This window comes from Pelophylax lessonae (genome assembly GCF_965119305.1).
Source record: "Pelophylax lessonae genome assembly, chromosome: 2".
In the NCBI taxonomy this organism is placed as follows: domain Eukaryota; kingdom Metazoa; phylum Chordata; class Amphibia; order Anura; family Ranidae; genus Pelophylax; species Pelophylax lessonae.
The window spans coordinates 350,409,032-350,429,825 of NC_138769.1; the positions used below are offsets into that span (position 1 = coordinate 350,409,032).

General features: G+C 45.5%; 1 protein-coding gene across 1 annotated transcript in view; it reads left to right on the forward strand.

Annotated features, from left to right (window-relative positions):
• Positions 1-789: 789 nt before the first annotated feature.
• MTF1 (metal regulatory transcription factor 1) overlaps positions 790-20,794 on the forward strand; it is an 81,517-nt gene continuing 61,512 nt past the window's right edge. Inside the window, exon 1 of the mRNA XM_082245359.1 lies at positions 790-1,340. Within this exon, the coding sequence (XP_082101485.1) occupies positions 930-1,340 (411 nt within the window). The 5' untranslated portion in view covers positions 790-929. The remainder of the gene's footprint in view (positions 1,341-20,794) is intronic.

The window sequence follows — 20,794 nt, forward strand, 5'->3', positions numbered from 1 at the left end:
TCTATTCGCATGTCATGACCTGTGGGTCACTGCAACCACGATCCCGTTGCCAAGGAAACGGACTCCTGTCACATGCTGCGCTCCTTCCAACATTCTCACGCTCTTCCGTCACGTGACTTGTCGGCTCGCTCGCTTTCTGGCAGTGTGTCCCTTCTTGCTCTCCGTCTCTCCTGATGTTCAGGTGAAGGAAGCGGATCAGGAAGTGGCGCTGTTCGGGCATGATTGGAGGACAGCAGGCCGGAGATTAGTGGAAGCAGTGCGTGCTTTCTATGAGGGAAGGTTCTTTTCTGCAGCCCTCTTTAGTCGTAGCGCTTTGTATGGAGGAGAGCGGCTGTCGTGTAGACTGGGGAGTGTGTTAGTTGGCTGCCTGTCCCTCTCTTACTTATGAGGGGGCTCCCTGCCTAAGGGACTGCTGACAAAGTGCCCCCTTCAGTGTTGTCCGAAGACTGGAGCCTCAGCCAGCACTATGTCCTGGAGCTGTGTCTCTGTAGGGCCTTGTCACACTGTCCCTGCCTGGCTACAAGTCACACAATTGTGTTTGATGAAGGAAAAGGGCAAACACTGTGCTAAGTTCAGCTACAGCTAACTGATTGGACCTAATTCTAGCCCATAACAACCCATATAGATGTGATCTGATGGTAGAAGACGTTTTGGATTATATAAACATGACAAGAAGACGCATCTGGATGTGAGATTCTTTACCACCGCTACATTCCTTCTTTTTTATTTTTTTATTTAATTTTATATATATTTTTCTGGAATTAGACGTGTTTTTCTGGACACATCGATTGATTTTTTTTATTTGTATTTTTTTAGGAGGGTTAATCTACGTTGTCCCATAAACATGTGGTGTTGCCTTTTTGTATTTTTCCTAGCGTGAGAAGGTACATCTGTGACAGATGAAGTGTCACTGACTTGTTGAACTGATCATGGGGGAGAACAGTCCAGAATTGGCTCTGATGGCAATGGAGGAGGAAGGTTTGTGTCCGGAGGACAAGATGAGGAAGTGGTTTTTGGAGAAGGGAGGGCGGGAAACGGGCACCATTTATGATACCACCACCGTCCTCATTGAGCAGGACCAGCATCTGTCCGAGGAGGAGGAAGATGAGGATGACGATGACAATGTGGGGCCTAACTTGCCCTTCTTGGACGCTGCCAATGAAGAAGGACTGCTGCTTATGTCTGAACAGGATGCCATGTCGCAGGGATATGTTCAGCACATCATTTCTCCGGACCAGATTCATCTAACTATTAATCCTGGCTCTACGCCCATGCCAAGGAACATTGAAGGAGCGACTCTGACGCTACATTCTGAATGCCCGGAGACCAAACAAAAAGAGGTGGGTTGATCCCAGAAGAGGTAGTGAGCTAACAAAATCCATTGGTTGGCAAAAGTCAATGGGGTTGATTTACTAAAGGCAAATAGACTGTTCACTTTTTGAGGAAATGTGGTGAGGCTCTCAACCAGTCATGAGCAAGCAAAAATGCTGTTTTGTTTTTAAGTGGAACCACATTGCGTCTGATCACCACAAACCAAAAGGGCGGTTCAATACATTTTTAATATTCAAAGCAAACTCCGCCATCTAGGGTTACACCGATACCGGTATCGGTGCCGATAGTAAGCATTTGTCTGAGTACTCGTGCAAATGCTCTGATACCTGAAACAATACCTTTTGTGGTGCAATTTGAGCCCATACAAAATGACTGCGCTCAAATGACACTGCGGTTTCCCCCACCGCTCCTGTGTGAAGCCAGGATTGTCATAGTGACTTCAGCCTGGGTTCACAAAGGAGTAGTGCGGAAAACCGCATTTGATTCGGACAGGAATCACACCACATTTCTGTTTAAATCAAATGCAATTTTTTTGCAGTGCAATTTCAGCCTATTCATTTTGTATGGGCTCAAATTGCACCACAAAGGTATCGGTACTTGACCAACAGAATCGTTACTCGGTGAAAAATTGTATCAGTGAAACCCTCCCCCATCCATCAATCCATCCATGTCTCTTTGCTTTATTTTGCTCAGTAATCACTTTGAAAAACACCCCCTAGCATTTCTGACCACGGCCATTTCATGTAACTTCCTGGAATCCATCTATCCTTAGCTCAGGTATGCAGGAAGGAAGATGTGCTTCGCTGGGTAAAGCCCTTCCTGAAGATTCCTGGGATGAATGACATAATTTGCCTAGTCAAGAAACCAGGAAATAACTGATAAAATGTAAAATCAAAATAAACAGTTTAAAACAAGTAAATATGATAAACTTTACTATTTAGTATGCTAGCCGCAAAAGGATTAAAGTGTTAGGCCTCTTTCACGGAATGCGGACCGTGCTCTGCTCCAGCGGGGATCGATCCGCCGATCCCCGCTGAGCCGGCGGATGACAGCTCCGTCTCCGCACACAGTGCGGAATGGGAGGTGTCAGAGCCCCGCTGCTCTCTATGGGGAATTGGATGAGAGCGGACCGCTTGTCCGCTCTCATCCGATTCCCCTGGACGGATGGAAAAAATAGGGTTTCCATCCGTCCGGATTTCACGGACAGGATCGGATACGGATGGCAGCGGGTGTCAGCGGACATGACACCGCTGACATCCGCTGCTCCATAGGGCTGGATGGGGCATCCGATCAGATCCGCCTAAAAAACTGACAGGTGGATCTGATCGGAACACCCGTGTGAAAGAGCCCTTATTAAACGTTTGGCTTAAAAAAAAAAAAAAGTCATATTTACCCACTCTGTGCAATGGTTTTGCACAGAGCAGCCTGATCCTCTTCTCAGGCCCCCCCCACCAGCGCTCCTGGCTTCTCCACCTTGACCAGTGCCCCCAATAGCAAACTGCTTGCTATGGGGGCACTGGTGTATGCTTTCTCCTGAGAAGGCTCTCTGCGCCCATAAGACCCGCACAGCCATGACTTGGCCTGCCCTCCGCTCTCTCCTCATTGGCTCACTGGCTGTGATTGACAGCAGTGGGAGCCAATGGCTCCCGCCACTGTCTCAGCCAGTGAGAAGGAGTCCTGGGACAGCCAAGGCTCTCATGCACATCGCTGGATCGAGAAGGGGCAGTGGGAGGAGCAGCACACAGAATGCATGAAAGTAAAAAAAAAACCTTCAGCCTTTACAACCACTTTAAAAATAGAGAATGTTGATTAAGAGAGTGAAGTTCAACTTTAATTTTTCTTGCACATGATTGGTAGTCTTTGCAAAGTGTATGTTTTCCTCATTCACAAAGCAAAAATTCCCTTACAAAGTGAACAGCCTATCTGGCTTTAGTAAATCAATCCTAATGTTAAAGGTCTCATTTACACTTATGTTGGGGAGGCAGTAAAATCGTGTGGCTGAGCCGTGTTCTTACCATGCTGCAGAGACAGTAGAGGGGGAGTACATATGTTGCAGCCATGATGCTTTGCATTGCATCGTGGCACAAAGTATCCCTGCTGTTGCATTTAACGGGTAATATTGCCCGCTGAATGCAACCTATTCAACTAAATAGGGTCACCTCACAACTGTGTGCAATGCACACGGCTGTGGTGTGATGGTGTGGGGTTTAAGGGGTTATAACAGGCGGTGGGGAGGCGATACTACACCTTCACACCACCTGTCAAATGGCCTCTACAGAGGGCAATACTAGTATAACCTAGCCCTAAAAGTGCTGTAATTATCACGTCTTCTAGTGCTGGGGGTCCAAGCAAAAGGAGGTGAGTTGAATCCAATAAAAAATATCAGCTATAGGAAAATGACTTGCTTGGCAAAAGTCAGTGGGGTTGGTTTACTAAATGAGTTGAGGCTGTTCACATAGCAAGATAAATGTTCGCTTTAAAAGGTATGTTCACATAGTATATAAGGTGTTATAAAAAAAAAAAAAAAAACAGGATTTTTGATTAAAGTGAACAAAGATTCACCTTTTTCACTGAGCTAAATGAAGATTGATAGTGATGTCAAAATAATAGAGTAAACATGCCTGTACAATTTAGAAGCAGTATTGGATAGATGTCGTAGTAAAAATGCAAAGACTTTAGATAATGATTAGGGATAAGTACAGGTTTGATCTGAACTTAAAGCAGAACCCTGGGCCAAATATTTTTTTTTTCCTGTGCAGGGGGGCTGTGCCTGCACTGCACGGGTTAACTGCTCGTTTTATTTTAGGGCAGAGGACAGCAGAGATATACTTACCTGACCAGACGATACTCCCCGCATAAGTCTGGTCCGGCACCCTCATGCTCCAGCAGTCTTGAAAATGGACTGTTTCTGACATTAGCATTCTCATAGCATGCTCCATGGACAGGAACAGTCCACCACTGGACCGTGTGGTACATCAGAGGAGTATGAACTTAGTGCTCACCCCTAGAAAAAAATGAGCAGTTGACCCATGCAGTGTGGTCACAGCCCCACTGTATGGGGGAAGTATTGCCTTTTTGTTGTGCTTTAAGGTCGGACCATTTACAAAGGTCACCAAATTATTACCCAGCCAGCCACAGGTAGGACGTTCCCTACCCCACAACCACTAGGACAGGTGGAGGGCAGTGTGGGAGGCAGCCATGGGACAGGTGGGGGGCAGTGTGATAGGAGGGTGCAGTTGGACAGGTGGGGGGCAGTGTGATAGGAGGGTGCAGTTGGACAGTTGGGGGGCAGTGTGATAGGAGGGTGCAGTGGGACAGGTGGGGTGCAGCATCACAGGGGAATATTTAAGGAAAAGTATACAGGAATATTATGGAGGAATATTTTAAAAAGCGACATCTGGGGTTAATTGTGGGGATCAGACAGGAGAATGACTAGAGGATACAGAGGGGACTCATGCCATGAAGACAGAAAAGACAATTGGTGTATACAGGAGAAGAGGATTGCATTACTCACCCTCATGTACAGTGAAGAAGAGGAATACATTGCACGGTTGGTGTGGTCACCATAGCACTAACATACCTCTGTCTGGACCATGTTGCTCTTTTTCAGTCTCCTGATCCTCAGAATGCTCTGGAGAAGGCAGGCCACACCCCCTCCCCAAGTCCTGCCCAATCAAACTACGAACATTGCAGCTGGCTCCACCTCAGGGATGTTCTCAGTTGTAGTGAGTGCCCAATGAGAACGCAGCCTGACCAGATGCTGGGGAGGATGGATCCTTCCCCAGCATGTGTTCTTCTGTAAGAGTTGGCATTGGGACCCCATCCCGCAGCACACAGAGCTCCTCATGCATCCCCTGATGTAAACACTGTGAACCTACACGCCAGGTTTGTGGAGATGTCCCATCACTTCCTCTTTTAACAGCGGTTTCATTGGCAGCAATTGAGCATCTTAACAAAAAAAAAAAACCCGAGCCCCAGGGAAGGAAGGTTAAGGGCCGGTTCACATTATTGCGGCTGCAGCGATCGCATGTAATTCGGAGCGCACTGCTCCTTCATTACATGCGATCTCCTGTGCGGATGCGAATTCAGCCATACACTTTGTATGGCTGAATTCGCACTGTATCCGCACCAAACTCGCACATGACCCTTTTTTTCAGCCGCATCAGGATCGGATCGCACAGTGGTTCACACTTGTGCGATCCGATCCTGTGCGAACTGTCAGATCGAACTGCGATATGCGATCAACCTGGGGGTGTCGTTAACATTTCATTGACACCCCCTGCGTATCACATATGGCAGTGTGAACTGCCTCTTGTGCGTTTGCGATGCTCGAACAGGCTGTGAATTCGCAGCCTTCCCGCATCGCACAAGTGTGAACCGGGACTTGGGTGAAAGATTGTGTACCTCTGAGAACATGGAGCGCCCAAACGAAAAAAAAATTAAATAACTATTCCAAAAAACCTCATGCTGTGCCTTCTCCAGGGTCCCACACAGATATTAGATCTTCAGGAAAGGATCTCCTGGTCATTGGGCATCATTGAAGATCAATGTCCACATGCAGGTATTAGGTCAGCCTTTTTCAACCTTTTCAACAGACAGAGGAACCCTTGAAATAATTTCTGGCCTTGGGGAATCCTTGCTAAAAATTAAAAAACCACAACTCATGATACATTAGTGTGACAGTCAGTGGGAAGAAAGCTCCTTACTCTTGTCATCATTGGGCAGAATTTTCCCCTTACAGATAGCTAAAAGGAACAACGGTGTCATTGGGAACTTATCTGAGAGGCAGAAGTTGCCCATTGCTCAAGGAACCCCTAGCAACCTCAGGAGGGACCCTAGTTGAGAAACCCTGTATTCGATCATCAAAGCCAGATCTGATCACTGTGCATTGTTGGAGGGCAGCAGTAATCATGTCCCAGGGTTAGTGCACACCAGAAGTGAATGGCAACAGCTCATCCTCCTTGTAGCTAATGCCTCTGCCACCAGGGATTGAAGGATCTGCATGTCCTGCCACAACAAGAAAACCTTGATCTTCACCTTTTTAAATCTTTGTCGTCTGGCTGGTCTGACAAGTTTCCATCGCATCAATACCTTAGGTGTTTTACATTGCAATAAGGCTTAAGGTCCTGCAGTAGGCTCAAGGGTATCTGGGTTGTCCTGCCAGAACATGTCCAGGGGGACAGCGTACACAGTGCTTGTATTGAGGGGGGGGGGGGGTGCCACACAGAAGAAAAGCTGCAAAGAGTTAGTAGGAGTGGAAACAGGAGTACAAGAAGCAAATCTGATAACTGTATTAGTCACCTAGCAGAAGCTCTCAGGAGTGCGTCCTACTCTATTAAGCCAGCTATAGCTGCCAGCAGTGATCGTTGTATTCTGACTGCTGGGAAACCACCATCTGTCAGAATAAAATAACATAGCAGGAGGGATTCCTGTGTTGATGGGGAAATCCCTCCTGCTATGCTATTTTATTCTGACAGATGGTGGTTTCCCAGCAGTCAGAATACAATGATCACTGCTGGCGGCTATATTCGGCTTAATAGAGTAGGACGCATTTCTGAGAGCTTCTGCTAGGTGACTATCTAATCCAGTTATCTAAATTGCTTTTTGTACTCCTTTTTCCACTCCTACTAACTCTGCTGCTTTTTTTCTGTGTGGCATGGAAAAAAAATGAGCAATTTTCTTACATTTTTAACCTGTGTGTTTTGTGTATAAGACATCCATTCCAAATGCACTTTTATTATGACCCTGTTCCCTGACTCCTAGTGATTTATTTTCTGGTCTATGTACACTGCACGGCTAATGGCCTTTGCATTGTACATTGTGGTTCTGTTTTCAGTGTGCCAACAATAGAGTTAGGGACAGTGTAACTCTTGCAGGAGTTGCACAGTTAGCCAGTCGGCTGGAAAAAGTGGTGAAGGAGGACGCTTTGGCAAGCAAGTGTGGTTTGTATTCTGTGCATACGTGCATGTAATGTCAAGAGCCCATCTACAGTACCATGATAGAGACTTTAGTTCTGTTTTATCAGAGCGCTCAGTCTTCATTTTAAAGTAGAAAAAAAAAGTTTGTATGTATTTGCCCTCACATACTGGAGAGTGAGCAGATATGCAGGCATGGCCCAACAGCTGGTGGAGGAAAAATGTTTTATAATATCTATTTTGCCATTGCCACCCAAATAAGTGGTGCCAACACTGTGCCACTTGTCATGGTAATGATAGGGCCAGATTTTGTAACCTGTCCTATTGATGTCCCCATTGCCAGAGCTAAAAGGTCACATATCGCAGCCGCAGGAATAGCAATGCCTTTCACCAACTCAGCTGTTGGACTTTATCTGTGCATCCATAGTGTCCAGGGATCTCAGGTACCTACCGTTTGGCAGGTGAAACGGTTAAGCTGGATACACACTATACAATTTTCTTTGGAGTTCTTCCTTTAGATTTACCATAACCATATAATATGAGGTCAAACTTAACCACTTGCTGACCGCCGCACGACTATTTACTGCGGCAGTCAGCCCCTACTGGGCAAAACGACGTAGGGCTACGTCGCTCGCCCACGAGCCTCCAGTTGGCGCGCTCCGCCGGAGGCACGTTCCTGCCCCCGGAGGCAGGCTCCCGCCCCTGCTCGTTCACGCCCCCGCTCCGATATCCGCCGGTCACTTGCGATCTCCCGGTGGAGAGGGAGAAAGGCGGGAGGCTGATGTAAACAAAGCCGCCTGTCATTCTCCTTGGTGTAACTGCAGAGATCATACAATCCTGCTATGTAGGATCGTATGTCTCTGTGGTTACATCAAAAGCCATGCCCCTTTAAAGCATGCACCTAGGGACACACTTAACCCCTTGATCACTAATAAATAGAGCTCTACCTTTCTTTCTCCACTAGATGGCAACGAGTACCAGCAAGAAACACAGCCTCATCCTTCTTTACAAGCTCACAAAACCACCGTGTATTAAAGGAAAAAAAAGGACTAATAGTGTATTACCCTTGAGTCTCCTGTCTCAGTAGAAGTCCTATGGGAAGAAACCGGTCAGATTAGGAGGCGCACACGTCACACACAACTTGCGGTCCGTGCTGCAGCCGGCCGTAAGCCTTTGCAGGAATTCATATGCCTATGTTTATGCTGAATACAAGACATCTAATTGTAAGTGCATTATCAACTGTTTTTTGAATAAATCTCAAGGGTAATACACTATTAGTCCTTTTTTTTTTCCTTTAATACACGGTGGTTTTGTGAGCTTGTAAAGAAGGATGAGGCTGTGTTTCTTGTTGGTACTCATTGCCATCTAGTGGAGAAAGAAAGGTAGAGCGGTTCTACATCCCACTTCAGGATTTTAAAGAGGAAGCAAGGCGGTGGTTTCACTGAACAAGTGCATACCTATTACCATCTGGTAAGAGGCTAATTCTTGGTGATTTACACGTGGTGTTTGTTCACAAGGAGATTGGATATTTTTTCAGCACAAGAAAATATAGTTGCACCTTATTTATTTCCGTTTGGTAAGGATGAATTTCACTTGGTGGTGGATACACGTATTATTTGGATAGAATACAATTCTACTCACCTGCACAATATTTATGGACATTTATGAACTTTTATGTTTATGCACCAATTGATTTGCATTATTAAATGCCAGTTATTCGCATTTTCTTTCCTTAGCGCTGTCTGTGTGAGGAAAGGAAAGTGGCTAAGCGGCTTTCCTGTGATAACGGGATATTAGGGCTGGGTTCACACTTCAAATGTGCCTCACAGCAGGGGTCCAGTGAGTCCCTGTTCTCCATTTCAGGGATGTATCAGGCCCAAATTTTTGGCTGAATTCGGACCTGAAATGGAGCCAAAGACGCACAGGACACTTGTACAATTCGATCCGCAGCCACCCTTGAGATGTGTGTACAGGCTCCATTGAGAGCCTGTCACAATCTCCTGTCATGCTAATTGGATCCGGGGAAACCAGCATCCAATTTGCATAAGTGTGAACCCAGCCTTACACTAATAATCAGAGCACTGATTATCAGTGCAGCCTCATCAATGCCCCTTATCAGTGCCCCTTATCAGTGCTCATCACTGCAGCCTAATCAGCACACATAGTTGAAGAAGAAAAATTACTTATTTGCAAAAGAAACAAAGAAAACTATTTTTTATTTATTTTTTTTCAAAATGTTCAGTCTTTTTTTATTTGTTTAGCAAGAAATAAAAAGCCCAGTGGTGATTACCACCAAAAGAAATCTTTATCTCGCTAATAAAATTGCTACAAATTTCAGCTAAACTCGCATGATTTCAAACCCGCCTCCAATGTGAACGTATTCTAAAACCTGGAAGCTGATTGGTTTCTATGCACAGCTGTACCAGATTTTGCACTCTCCAGTAAATCAACCCCTTAACCACTTCAGCCCCAGAAGGTTTACCCCCCTTCATGACCAGGCCATTTTTTTTACGATATGGCACTGCGTTATTTTAACCTACAATTGCATGCGACTCTGTACCCAAACAAAATGTATGTCCTTTTTTTTTTTTTTTTCCCCCACAGCTAGAACTTTCTTTTGGTGGTATTTGATCACATCTGTGGTATTTATTTTTTTTGCTATAACCAAAAAAACAAAAACTATTTTTTAAAAAAACAATATTTTTTTTTTCTGCTATAAAACCTGTCCAATAAAAAAAAATGTAAAAAATCAAATTTCTTCATTAATTTAGGCCAAAATGTATTCTACTACATGTTTTTGTTAGAAAAAAAAAAAAAAGATATTGATTGGTTTGCGCAAACGTTATAGTATCTACAAACTATATGGTATAAGTTTATGGAAATAATTATTTTTATTTTTTTACTAGTTATGGCTGTGATCAGCGATTTTTAGCTGGGCTGCAGCAAACAAATCTGACACTGACACTTTTCGGGGACCAGTGACACCAAGACAGTGATCAGTAGTAAGAAAAAAAAACATGCACTGTCACTGTACTAATGACACTGGCAGGGAGGGGGTTAACATCAGGGACAATCAAAGGGTTAAATGTGTTCCCTGGGAGTGCTTGCTAACTGTGTGGGGGTTGCTTTGACTGGAGGAAGACAGGGATCCGTGTTCCTGCTTTGCAGAAACACAAGATCTCCATCTTCCCCTCTGACAGAACGGCGATCTGCCTTGTTTACATAGGCAGATTGCCATTCTGCCTCTCTCAGAAACAATCTTCAGGTGCCGGCGAACATTGGGTCCGCCGGACCTACTAATTGGCTCCCGCTGTGTCCAATCACATGGGAGCGGGTCTCCGGCAGCACGTGTGCGTGCCCCAGACCCGAAAAAAAAAAAAGACGTACAGATACGTGATTTCACACTGAATAGCCGTGGGTCGGTTCGGAAGCCGTTAATTAATATTTTGATAGCTGCAAAGGTCTAGTTATTACTGGTTGTCTTGTTATTGGGGTCTGTGTAACCACTATGCATAACTAAGGTATGTATGTGCGTGGGAGCCGCCGGTCACGACACAGGGCTCTGAAGAAACAGCACAGGAGGATGTTTCTTCAGAGCGCATGCGTCGAGGATGTCAATGGCTGCATGCAATGTAAATATCTCCTAAATGGTGCAAGTTCAGGAGATATTTACAGTACCCATAGGTAAGCCTTCTTAAAGGCTTACCTATAGGTAAAAGTTCTCAAGGTGGGTTTACAACCACTTTAGGGGTTTTAGATGCTGGGAGGCGGGGTGAAGTTTATGGTCACGGCAATCACATGATTGGAAAGCTCCCGATCGCAAGCAGCGATCCGGAGCTTCCCGTTAGCCACTGGTAACTGTGCTGGACGCGCTCTCGGCACAGCTATTTTTGCAATATTGCATACAAATATGCGACCGGTCGGCGCCAAGGCCCACCCGCCGAGAGGCCGCATATTTGCGCGTTGTCAGCGCCAACAGGTTATAGGCATTTGTAAGCCTTCCTACCTGCACCTTGTATTTTTCATGTACATAAGATGTGCATTTATAATGTAGTTTGATTGTGTTTTTTAACCCTGTGTCCAAACAGCCTATAGTAGAGTAAATCTTCACATTCCAGAATCAGAAGTTGATTCATGTTGAGGCATGTGGCATGGTACTGCACAGGGGAATGCATGACCTGTCAGTAGTCTGGGAACTGACACTTCCTGTGAAGAAACTACAAATTCCACATTCCCTGGGGGGTCTCAGTCTGGTGCTCTGTGGGTGAGACACAGGCAGAGCAATTAACAGAGAGATCACCATGCTGGAAGCAGTGTGTTTTTCATCACAGTAGCACTCCCTACATTTGTGATGCACCACAGAGGAAATTGCTAGGCATGCACTGGACACTGTGACCCAGAACAAGAAGTTACTTGTCCCTCTAGTAATTACAAGCCACCTGTAGCAATACATGGACCTAGGTGAATCGATCATCCATTACACTACAACATGTGAGCCTATCAGTACAAGGTAAAACAAATAACACATACAACAGAACTATACAAATACCTAGTTAAAGTGATTGTAAAGTCTATTTTTTTTTTTTAAAATACCAAACATCTTATACTTACCTGCTCTGTAAAGTGATTATTCTCTTCTCGGGTACCTCTTTGCTGCTCCTGGCCCCTCCCTTTAGTCAAGTGCCCCCACAGCAAGCAGCTTGCTATGTGGGCATCCGAGCCGAGCTAAATGTCGGTGTGTTCATTCAGACACAGAGCTGCTGTCTGGCCCTGCCCCCTCTCTATCCTGACTGGCTGGCTGGCTGACTGACTTTGATGGACAGCCACGAGAGTCAATGACGCCACTGCTGTGTCTCAGCCAATCAGGAGGGAGAGTCCTGGATGGCCGAGGGACTCGTGGACATCACTGGACAGAGATGGGGCTCAGGTAAGTATTAGGGGTGTTGGAGAGGCTGCTACACACAGAAGGCTTTTTATTCTAATGCTCAGAATGCATTTGGATAAAAAAACCTTCTGCCTTTTACAACTCTTTTAAAACAATGGATACATTTATAAGTGTACAATGCCATTAAGCACTATTCATAGACCTATTTTTTTCTACAGAATTCTATTAATCTACAATGCAAAAAATATTGTACTTATTAGGCTAAGTTCACACTGGCATTAAAAACATGCGTTTGAGGGGCTTTTTAACACCCCTCAAATATCTATGCAAATGATACAATGGACAGCACAGTGCTGTTCACATTATTAAAACATGAAGCGTTAGCGTTGCGTTGCTTCAAAATTGAAGCCTCATGTCGAGTCAGGAGGCAATTGAAGCCTTTCAATGCCTCCCATTGGTGGACCTTTGTTAAAGGGGGATTCCAGAATCTTATAAGCTTGCAGACCCCCACAACCACAGGCCAGGGTTGTGGGGAAGAGGTCCATGTGGCATGTGCCATCTCCGATGGATTCCATGCGCATGTGCAGGAGTGACGTCTTAGCGGCTCCGGCTACTCACACAGTCAGAGACCGCAAAACTAGAAGGAAGACGGGGGGAAATATTAAAGCCTTCTCAGCGGTGGCAGTGGGCCACTGCAGGGTTTTGTTTTAAGGTATGTATTTCATAATGTGCTAGTTGCATACTAGCACATTATTCTATTATTATGCAGTGAAAAGTTTTTTCTTTTTTTTTTTTTTTTTTTTTTTTTACTTTTTTTTGTTTATTGCAGTGGTTTACCATTGTTTTAAGGAGTTAAGAGGTGCTTTTGATAGTTAGAAGCAATTGTTACCACCTAAAGTGATTTTTTAAAACATTGGAAAATTGCATTGGGACGGGTACTGTAGGTGAAGACGCTGCTGAGGACGTCTATGACGAAACGCGTATAGCGTAGTTGCGTCACTTCCTGATCCGTAGCTATCATGGAACGTATCGCGTTCCGGAACTACATACGGCCGACTACCTGCATGCTTTCTCCCGATACAGGGATACTTTTTTTATGCTGATTCTTTATCATTCCAAATGTGAGTACCCTACATTATGTTAATTTGAATAAAGTATATTACGGTATCACACTATATGTCCCCCCTTATTCATTTTATACACATCATCACCGGAGCCTAACTTGAGAGCAAGTGGAATATTGTGGAAACAGCACTGTCCCCTCCCCCCCTTAACACTGAGAAGTACGGAAGCAGAGGACTGACAGGAGCTTTTACCCCCATGCTGTGGTATACAGCTTTAATATACCCTGCCTAACACCCCTGTGTGGAGTTAGGCACTCCGGTGAGTGCAATCTTTTTCATAACCACTCTGGGCACCCTTCCTTTGTACATGAAGAGTTTTGGGATTGCCACCTGAAGATCAAGCACTTTCACCTATGAACTTTTTTACTGTGATTTAAGCACTTTAACTCCAGGAGATATCACTGTGCATATCCTAATCCACACTTTGTTTGATATACCAAGAGTCATTTATATAGTCACCCCCCACACCTATTATTCACTTTGCATTTTCTTCAGTGTATATACCTATTGTGGGTAGTACACTGCTGCACTCACTACTATAATTATTTATCGTTTTTATATATAATTTATTCACATATTACCACCAGTTTATTAACTATTGGCTATTTATTATATTTAATATTTTATAATATATTTATTTGTATGTCTCACAAGTCACCTGATCACCTTATTTTATGTCACCTAATTGTAACAGATCACCATATGAAGCACTTTATTTATGTATTTATTCATATAGTGGTAATAATTAGATTTCTGCAAAACTTGAATATATTACCTAATTTACAGAGGGGTTATATATATATATATATATATATATATATATATATATATATATATATATATATATATATATATATATTTGCATTAACTTCATCTGTGACCCCCACTAAAGTTCGTCTTTACTATATCCTACCCCTATACATCTAATACTGTAGGTGAATGTTTCATATAAGGTAAAGAAAAAGGCTATAAATCTTTAACATGGTTTACTAACAACTGCTGGACATACAGTATCTGGAAGAAGATCACAGCAAGTCATAGTTGGTGTACAGTGGGCAATTGTCTCAAATTTGTTCTTGAAATATCTACTGATATATGGAAATTTCCAGCTTAACGTATATCCTGATGAGTGTTACCGCAGTGCACCCAACACACTGTATATTTGTGTTTCTAATTGCACCCTAATGCACATCTACAATGGACTAATGCCTGGTACACATGCAACGATTATCGGCCGACCGATCGTCCGACTTTTGTCCAGAGTGGTGTTTTGTTGGTTGGAATGTGCCTAGACTGCACACAAATTTTCTCGGCCAACAAAAATCTACTCAGAAGTGATTGCTCATCAAATTTTTGTCTGCCGAAATCTGTACTGACTGACGGAAAATCGGCCGTTGTGTTGACGGCCAACAAAAATTTTATAGCCTGCACACCAGATTTTTTTTCGGCCGAAAAGTCGGAGTCTGTTGTCGGAAGCATCATACTAACAAGCCGAAAATCGGCCGATCGGACGTTGGACGAAAATTCCCGGCCAATAATCGATGTGTGTGTATGGGGCTTTAGACTCACCTGCACTAAAGCGCACAATAGTGGGCTGCCTATTGCCATGTACAAGTGTAGTAAAAGATGTGTGTTGTGGCTCATTCTATTAATGGCATTGATGGATTAGAACGCCTATTACATTTCTTATTGCTGTCTGTGCCCCCCCGTTAGGGACATCACCCTCTCAAATTGTCCTGTTTACCATTATTGAAAGTGAAAAAAAATAAAAATCACAAACTTTGAGTTGTCCCTAGAAAAGTATTAGACCCCGTTCACACTGGGGCGAGCCGACTTTGCCGGGCGACCTGTGAAGTCGCGGTGCGCAGCTCGCACCGCGACCTCGGAGCGGCCGGCACGGACTTCATAACATTGAAGTCAATGCAGGTCGCTCCGGGTCGCCCCAAAGAAGCTCCGGACCCTTTTTCTAAGTCGTAGCGACTTGTGTCGCTCCTATTAGAACGGGTCCACAGCTTCTCTATGGCAGGCGACCTACGGCAACCTGTCAGGCGACCAGGTCGCCTGACAGGTCGCCCCAGTGTGAACCGGCTCTTAGAGGGGAAATCTTCCAGTGGGAACACTAGTTCTGGTGACCTGGGGGACCACAGAAATTCCCTTCATTTTTAGGCATTTTCTTCTCTCTCACTTCCTGGCCGTGGGACAAGAAGTGAAGGAAATCTCTCCAATTGGACACAGATTGCAAAAAAATAAAAAATAACCCTCCCTTACTATATCCAAAATAAAATAAAGTTTTGCCTGAAGTTCTACTTTAGGCTTGGAATCTACTTGCTAGTTCCTTGAAGTTTTTGTTGTGCCATGTATTAGCATTTTGTCAAGAGACTAAAAGTTTGCAGAAGAAAGAAGCTAAATAGAAGAAGTGTTTCTTACACTGTAAGCAAGATTCACTGTAGAAAAGGAATTCTGCTGATTCTTTACTACTATTTTGGTGAAGACCGGACAAGCAGGAATAGTCTGACTTGTTATGTATTCTCCGTTTTGTGTTTTTGTTTTGCAAGGTGTTTGCTCTGGGCTTAACTGACACCAATTCCTAGCCCCCCCCCCTTTTTTTTTAACACTTTTTATTAACAAATGTGCGTTAGGATCCATGTACACGGGACGCTGGAAATGGCCGTTTAGGAGCAGTTGGGGTTTTTTTCAGAAGCCCCTGAAGGCAGCTCCATGTTATCTTATCTGTCCATGTACACATGGTCGTTTACAGTCATTTGCAGGCAGTTGCGTTCAGGGACTTTTTTTTAGAACGCAATTATTTGCGTTCGAACGTGTGTTTCCCGGCGTTTCAAACGCAGAAACGCGGCTGAACGTGACTGGACGTGATGAACCTACGTTCAGCCACGTTATACGTTTTTTTTTTTTTTCTTCCATTCTATGGGAGCCTATTGATTTGAATGGAAGTCGCACCTCAAATCGGATCCGACTTGCGGCGCGACCTGCACTGTGAGAATGTTGAGGGGGAACTCCGCCAAAAATGGGGAAAAAAACTGCGTGGGGGTCCCCCCCAGGTTCCAAATCAGGCCCTTCGGGTCCGGTATGGAATTTGAGGGTAGCCCCACGCCGAAAAAACGGCGTGGGGTCCCCCCCAAAATCCATACCAAACCCTTATCCGAGCATGCAGGCCAGGAAAGGGGAGGGGACGAGCGAGCGGCCCCACCCCCCCTGGACCACACCAGACCACATGCCCTCAACATGGGGGGGTGTTGGTGCTTTGGGGCAGGGGGAGCTCTGCACCCCCCACCTCCAAAGCACCTTGCCCCCATGTTGATGAGGACAAAGGCCTCATCCCCACAACCCTGGCCAGTGGTTGTGGGGGTCTGCGGGCAGGGGGCTCATCGGAATCTGGAAGCCCCCTTTAACAAGGGGGCCCCCCAGATCCCGGACCCCCTCCCTATGTGAATGGGTATGGGGTACACTGTACCCCTACTCATTCACCACATAAAAGGCAGTGTATGGAAATAACGACAGGAGACGTTTTGGAAAGTTTATTAAAAATCTTCATCCGGCTCTTCTCCTCTCCGGTCTTCTGCTCTTTTGCTGTCCGCTCCTCTCCAGGGGTCTTCTGCTCTTTTACTGTCCGCCCTTCTGCTGTCCTCTCTTCTTTTCTTCTCCTCTCCAGTCTTCTGCTCTTTTGCTGTTGGTTCTTCTTCTTCCTCCTCCGACGACGTTTCTGGTGATTATGCCGGTCTCTGGTGTCTGCAGCTTATTATATAGCCATTAGGGGCGTGGCCCCCGATGACGTCATCTGTGACATGAGGGGGCGGGGCCTCCCGATGACGTAATGGCTATATAATAAGCTGCAGAGACTGGAGACCGGCATAATCACCGGAGACGTCGTCGGAGGAGGACCAGAGGAAGAAGAAGAACCGACAGCAAAAGAGCAGAAGACCGGAGAGGAGAAGAAAAGAAGAGAGGACAGCAGAAGGGCGGACAGCAAAAGAGCAGAAGACCCCTGGAGAAGAGCGGACAGCAAAAGAGCAGAAGACCGGAGAGGAGAAGAGCCGGATGAAGATTTTTAATAAACTTTCCAAAACGCCTCCTGTCGTTATTTCCATACACTGCCTTTTATGTGGTGAATGAGTAGGGGTACAGTGTACCCCATACCCATTCACATAGGGAGGGGGTCCAGGATCTGGGGGGTTCCAGATTCCGATGAGCCCCCTGCCCGCAGACCCCCACAACCACTGGCCAGGGTTGTGGGGATGAGGCCCTTGTCCTCATCAACATGGGGGCAAGGTGCTTTGAGGTGGGGGGTGCAGAGCTCCCCCTGCCCCAAAGCACCAACACCCCCCCCCCATGTTGAGGGCATGTGGCCTGGTGTGGTCCAGGGGGGGGTGGGGCCGCTCGCTCGTCCTCTCCCCTTTCCTGGCCTGCCGGGCTGCATTCTCAGATAAGGGTTTGGTATGGATTTTGGGGGGGGGGCACACGCCGTTTTTCCGGTGCAGGCGCCGTCATACCTTGCTAAACAGCTTCTGGGCATGCCCAGAAGCTGTGCAGGGATGACTCTGCAGACCCGGAAGTGACGGCGGGGCCGGCGCAGTGCATCGTGGGACCAAAGAGGATGGAAGAGGACACAGAAGAGGATCGAGCTGGCTTCAAGCTGCCCACACCTGAGATGGCAGCGCTGGAGAAGAAATTTTCAAAGTAAGTATTTCTTCTTGCAGGTAAGTGCGAACCCGGACAGATCAGAGGCTATCCATTGTGGAATGCACTAGCCCTGACTGTCCCAGGGGTAAGTTCATTGAATTTTTTTTTGTGGCTGGAACTCCACTTTAATATAGGCTTACCTATAGGCAAAAGTCTTTAGAGTGGGTTTACAACCACTTTGAAATAGTTCTAAAGCCTAAACATTTTTGACCCTAATGCAGGGGTGTCAAACTCCATTTCATCATGGGCCACATCAGCATTATGGTCACTCTCAAAGGGCTGGTTGTATGAGACTGGATGGGAAAGCACCCCACCTTCCTGTACATCAGATGTCAAGAGGATGTCCCTTCATCAAAAGTCAAGAGTCCCCCACCCTCTGAGTCAGTGTCAATGGATGGATGGGGGGGGGAGAGAGAAAGAGCGTCCCACTGTTGGTGTTAATGGACTCAGCAGTGGAACTCGGGAGCTAGCACACACAAGTGCCCCCAAGGGAAGTGGCTTCCTATCCTATGGAGGCACTGGACAGAGGAGGGTCTAGGAGCACCAACTGGGTACATGAGAAGAGGAGGCTCAGGGCCACAGAGCAAGTAAGTATAGAGGTGTTTTTTATTTTGTTATAAACAAAAATGTTTTTCTTTTTATAATCACTTCAAGTGCTCATCATTTTGTATACAGCTTTCTTCTAAGACCCGGTTCACACTTCTGCGTGTGCCGGGTTCGCATGTCATGTTGGAGCGCACTGCTCCGACATGACATGCGATCAGCTGTGCGGTGCGAGTTTAGCCATACAGTTTGTATGGCTAAATTCGCACCGCACCCGCAGCAAAGACGCACAGGAGGCATTTTTGCTGCCGCATCAGGATCGGATCGCACAGCGGTTCACACTTGTGCGATCCCATCCTGTGCGAACTGCACGATCGCACTGCGATATGCGATCAAACTGGGGGTGTCGTTAAGATTACATTGACACCCCCAGCGGATCGCATATGGCAGTGTGAACTGCCGGGGGTGCGTGTGCGATGTGGGAACAGGCTGCAAATTCGCAGCCCTCCCGCATCGCAATAGTGTGAACCGAGCCTAAGGGGCCTTTCACACGGCCGCTCTGTGTGAAAGGTCCGCTGCGGGACTTTTTTTTTTTTTTTTTTTTTCCATGGAGCGGATGACATTTGTCATCCGCTCCGTGTGCCCGCATATCATCCCATCCGTTTGCGGATGATATGCGGACATAATGTAAGTATATGGCCCTGCGGATGACACCGCTGACATCCGATTTTCCTTCCTTTCCGTTTTTTACACGGATGAAAAAATAGGGTTCTGTTCCATTCGAAAAAACGGAACAGAACTGAAAGGAGGAAAATCGGATGTCAGCAGATGGTATTCCGCTGACATCCGCAATGCCATTCACTTACATTATGTCCGCAAACGGATGGGATGATTTGCGGACACACGGAGCGGCCGTGTGAAAGGACCCTGAGTGTCTCCAGTCCTGGGAGACAGATCTTAGCAAATCTTTAAGCACCCACTGTGCGTGGTAGGCCAGTTAGTAAATGTGGCTAAAAAGAACCAGACAGAAATGGGAATTTTTCAGAACCTCAATCTTAAAGAGACCCCATTGCCATTCATTTCAACATCAATCTTCCTCCAAGATTATACTGTATGCGCATTTAATGTACTTAGTGCATGTTATTTACCTGTTCTTTGTGTAGACTTCCAAAAGCCCTGAGACTGCTGCTGGGCACCACCATCTTGGATGGGGGGTCAGCACACGCCACCTTGGTTCATGCTACTGCTTTGCGACTTTCATATGATTTACAATGCAATTGGTGTGATTTTTCATGTGACTTTGCATATTCTATGAGACCAAGTCGCACTGTAAATCACACCAAAGTAGTGCAGGAACCTTTTCCAAAATCGCATTATTCTAAATCACGTTGATTAGAATGGGCATAATTGAAAACAAAGATTTCCTTTGTCATGTGATTCTGTGTGACTCGTTTTACCATAAGTTGCATGAGTGTGAACTAGGCCTCAAAGATATCACTCAATTGATACGCTATAGAATTTTCCCTTGGATGTGAAGATAGGGTAGGGGCAGAGTAACTACCAGCCCAGACAGTCCATTCCTAGAAGAGGAGAGGGCTATGAAGGGAAAGGGGGCTGTGCTAGGAAATTGACTCCTCCTGAAGTACTGTAGTCTCATTTTTCCCAAAGTTTAGAGGCATATTGCAAGTCATTAAAAAATTATGTAGGGGAAAAGTACTGCAAATAAGCATTTACCCACTTCAAAACGGGGCACTTTCACTCCCTTCCTGCCCAGGCCAATTTTCAGCTTTCAACGCTGTCACATTTTGCGCGATCATGCAGCACTGTATCCAAATTACATTTTTATTTATGTTTTTTTTCATACAAAAAGAGCTTTCTTTTGGTGGTATTTAATCACCACTGGGGTTTTTATTTTTGCTAAATAATTGAAAAAGTAAACATTTATGGAAATAAAAGTATTTTCTTAGTTTCTATTTTTAAATTTTGCAAATAAGTATTTTTTTCCTTTTCTTCACTGATAAGATTGTACTGATGGGGACTGATGAGGCGTCGCTAATAATCAGGGCACGGATGATCAGTGTAAATGCTTTACTCGCTGTGCCCTGTCAGATTGTCCCCCTTTTCCTCACACGCTGTCTGTGTGAGGAAAGGAGACCCGATAATCAGCAAGACTGTTTACACGTGACCAATTGTGATTGGATAATGCTGATCACATGGTAAAGGGCCGCTGTGATTGGCCCTTTACCATGATCTGTAATCGGCTGTTTCCAAGAGGTCACAGACCTTTCCCGATGCGC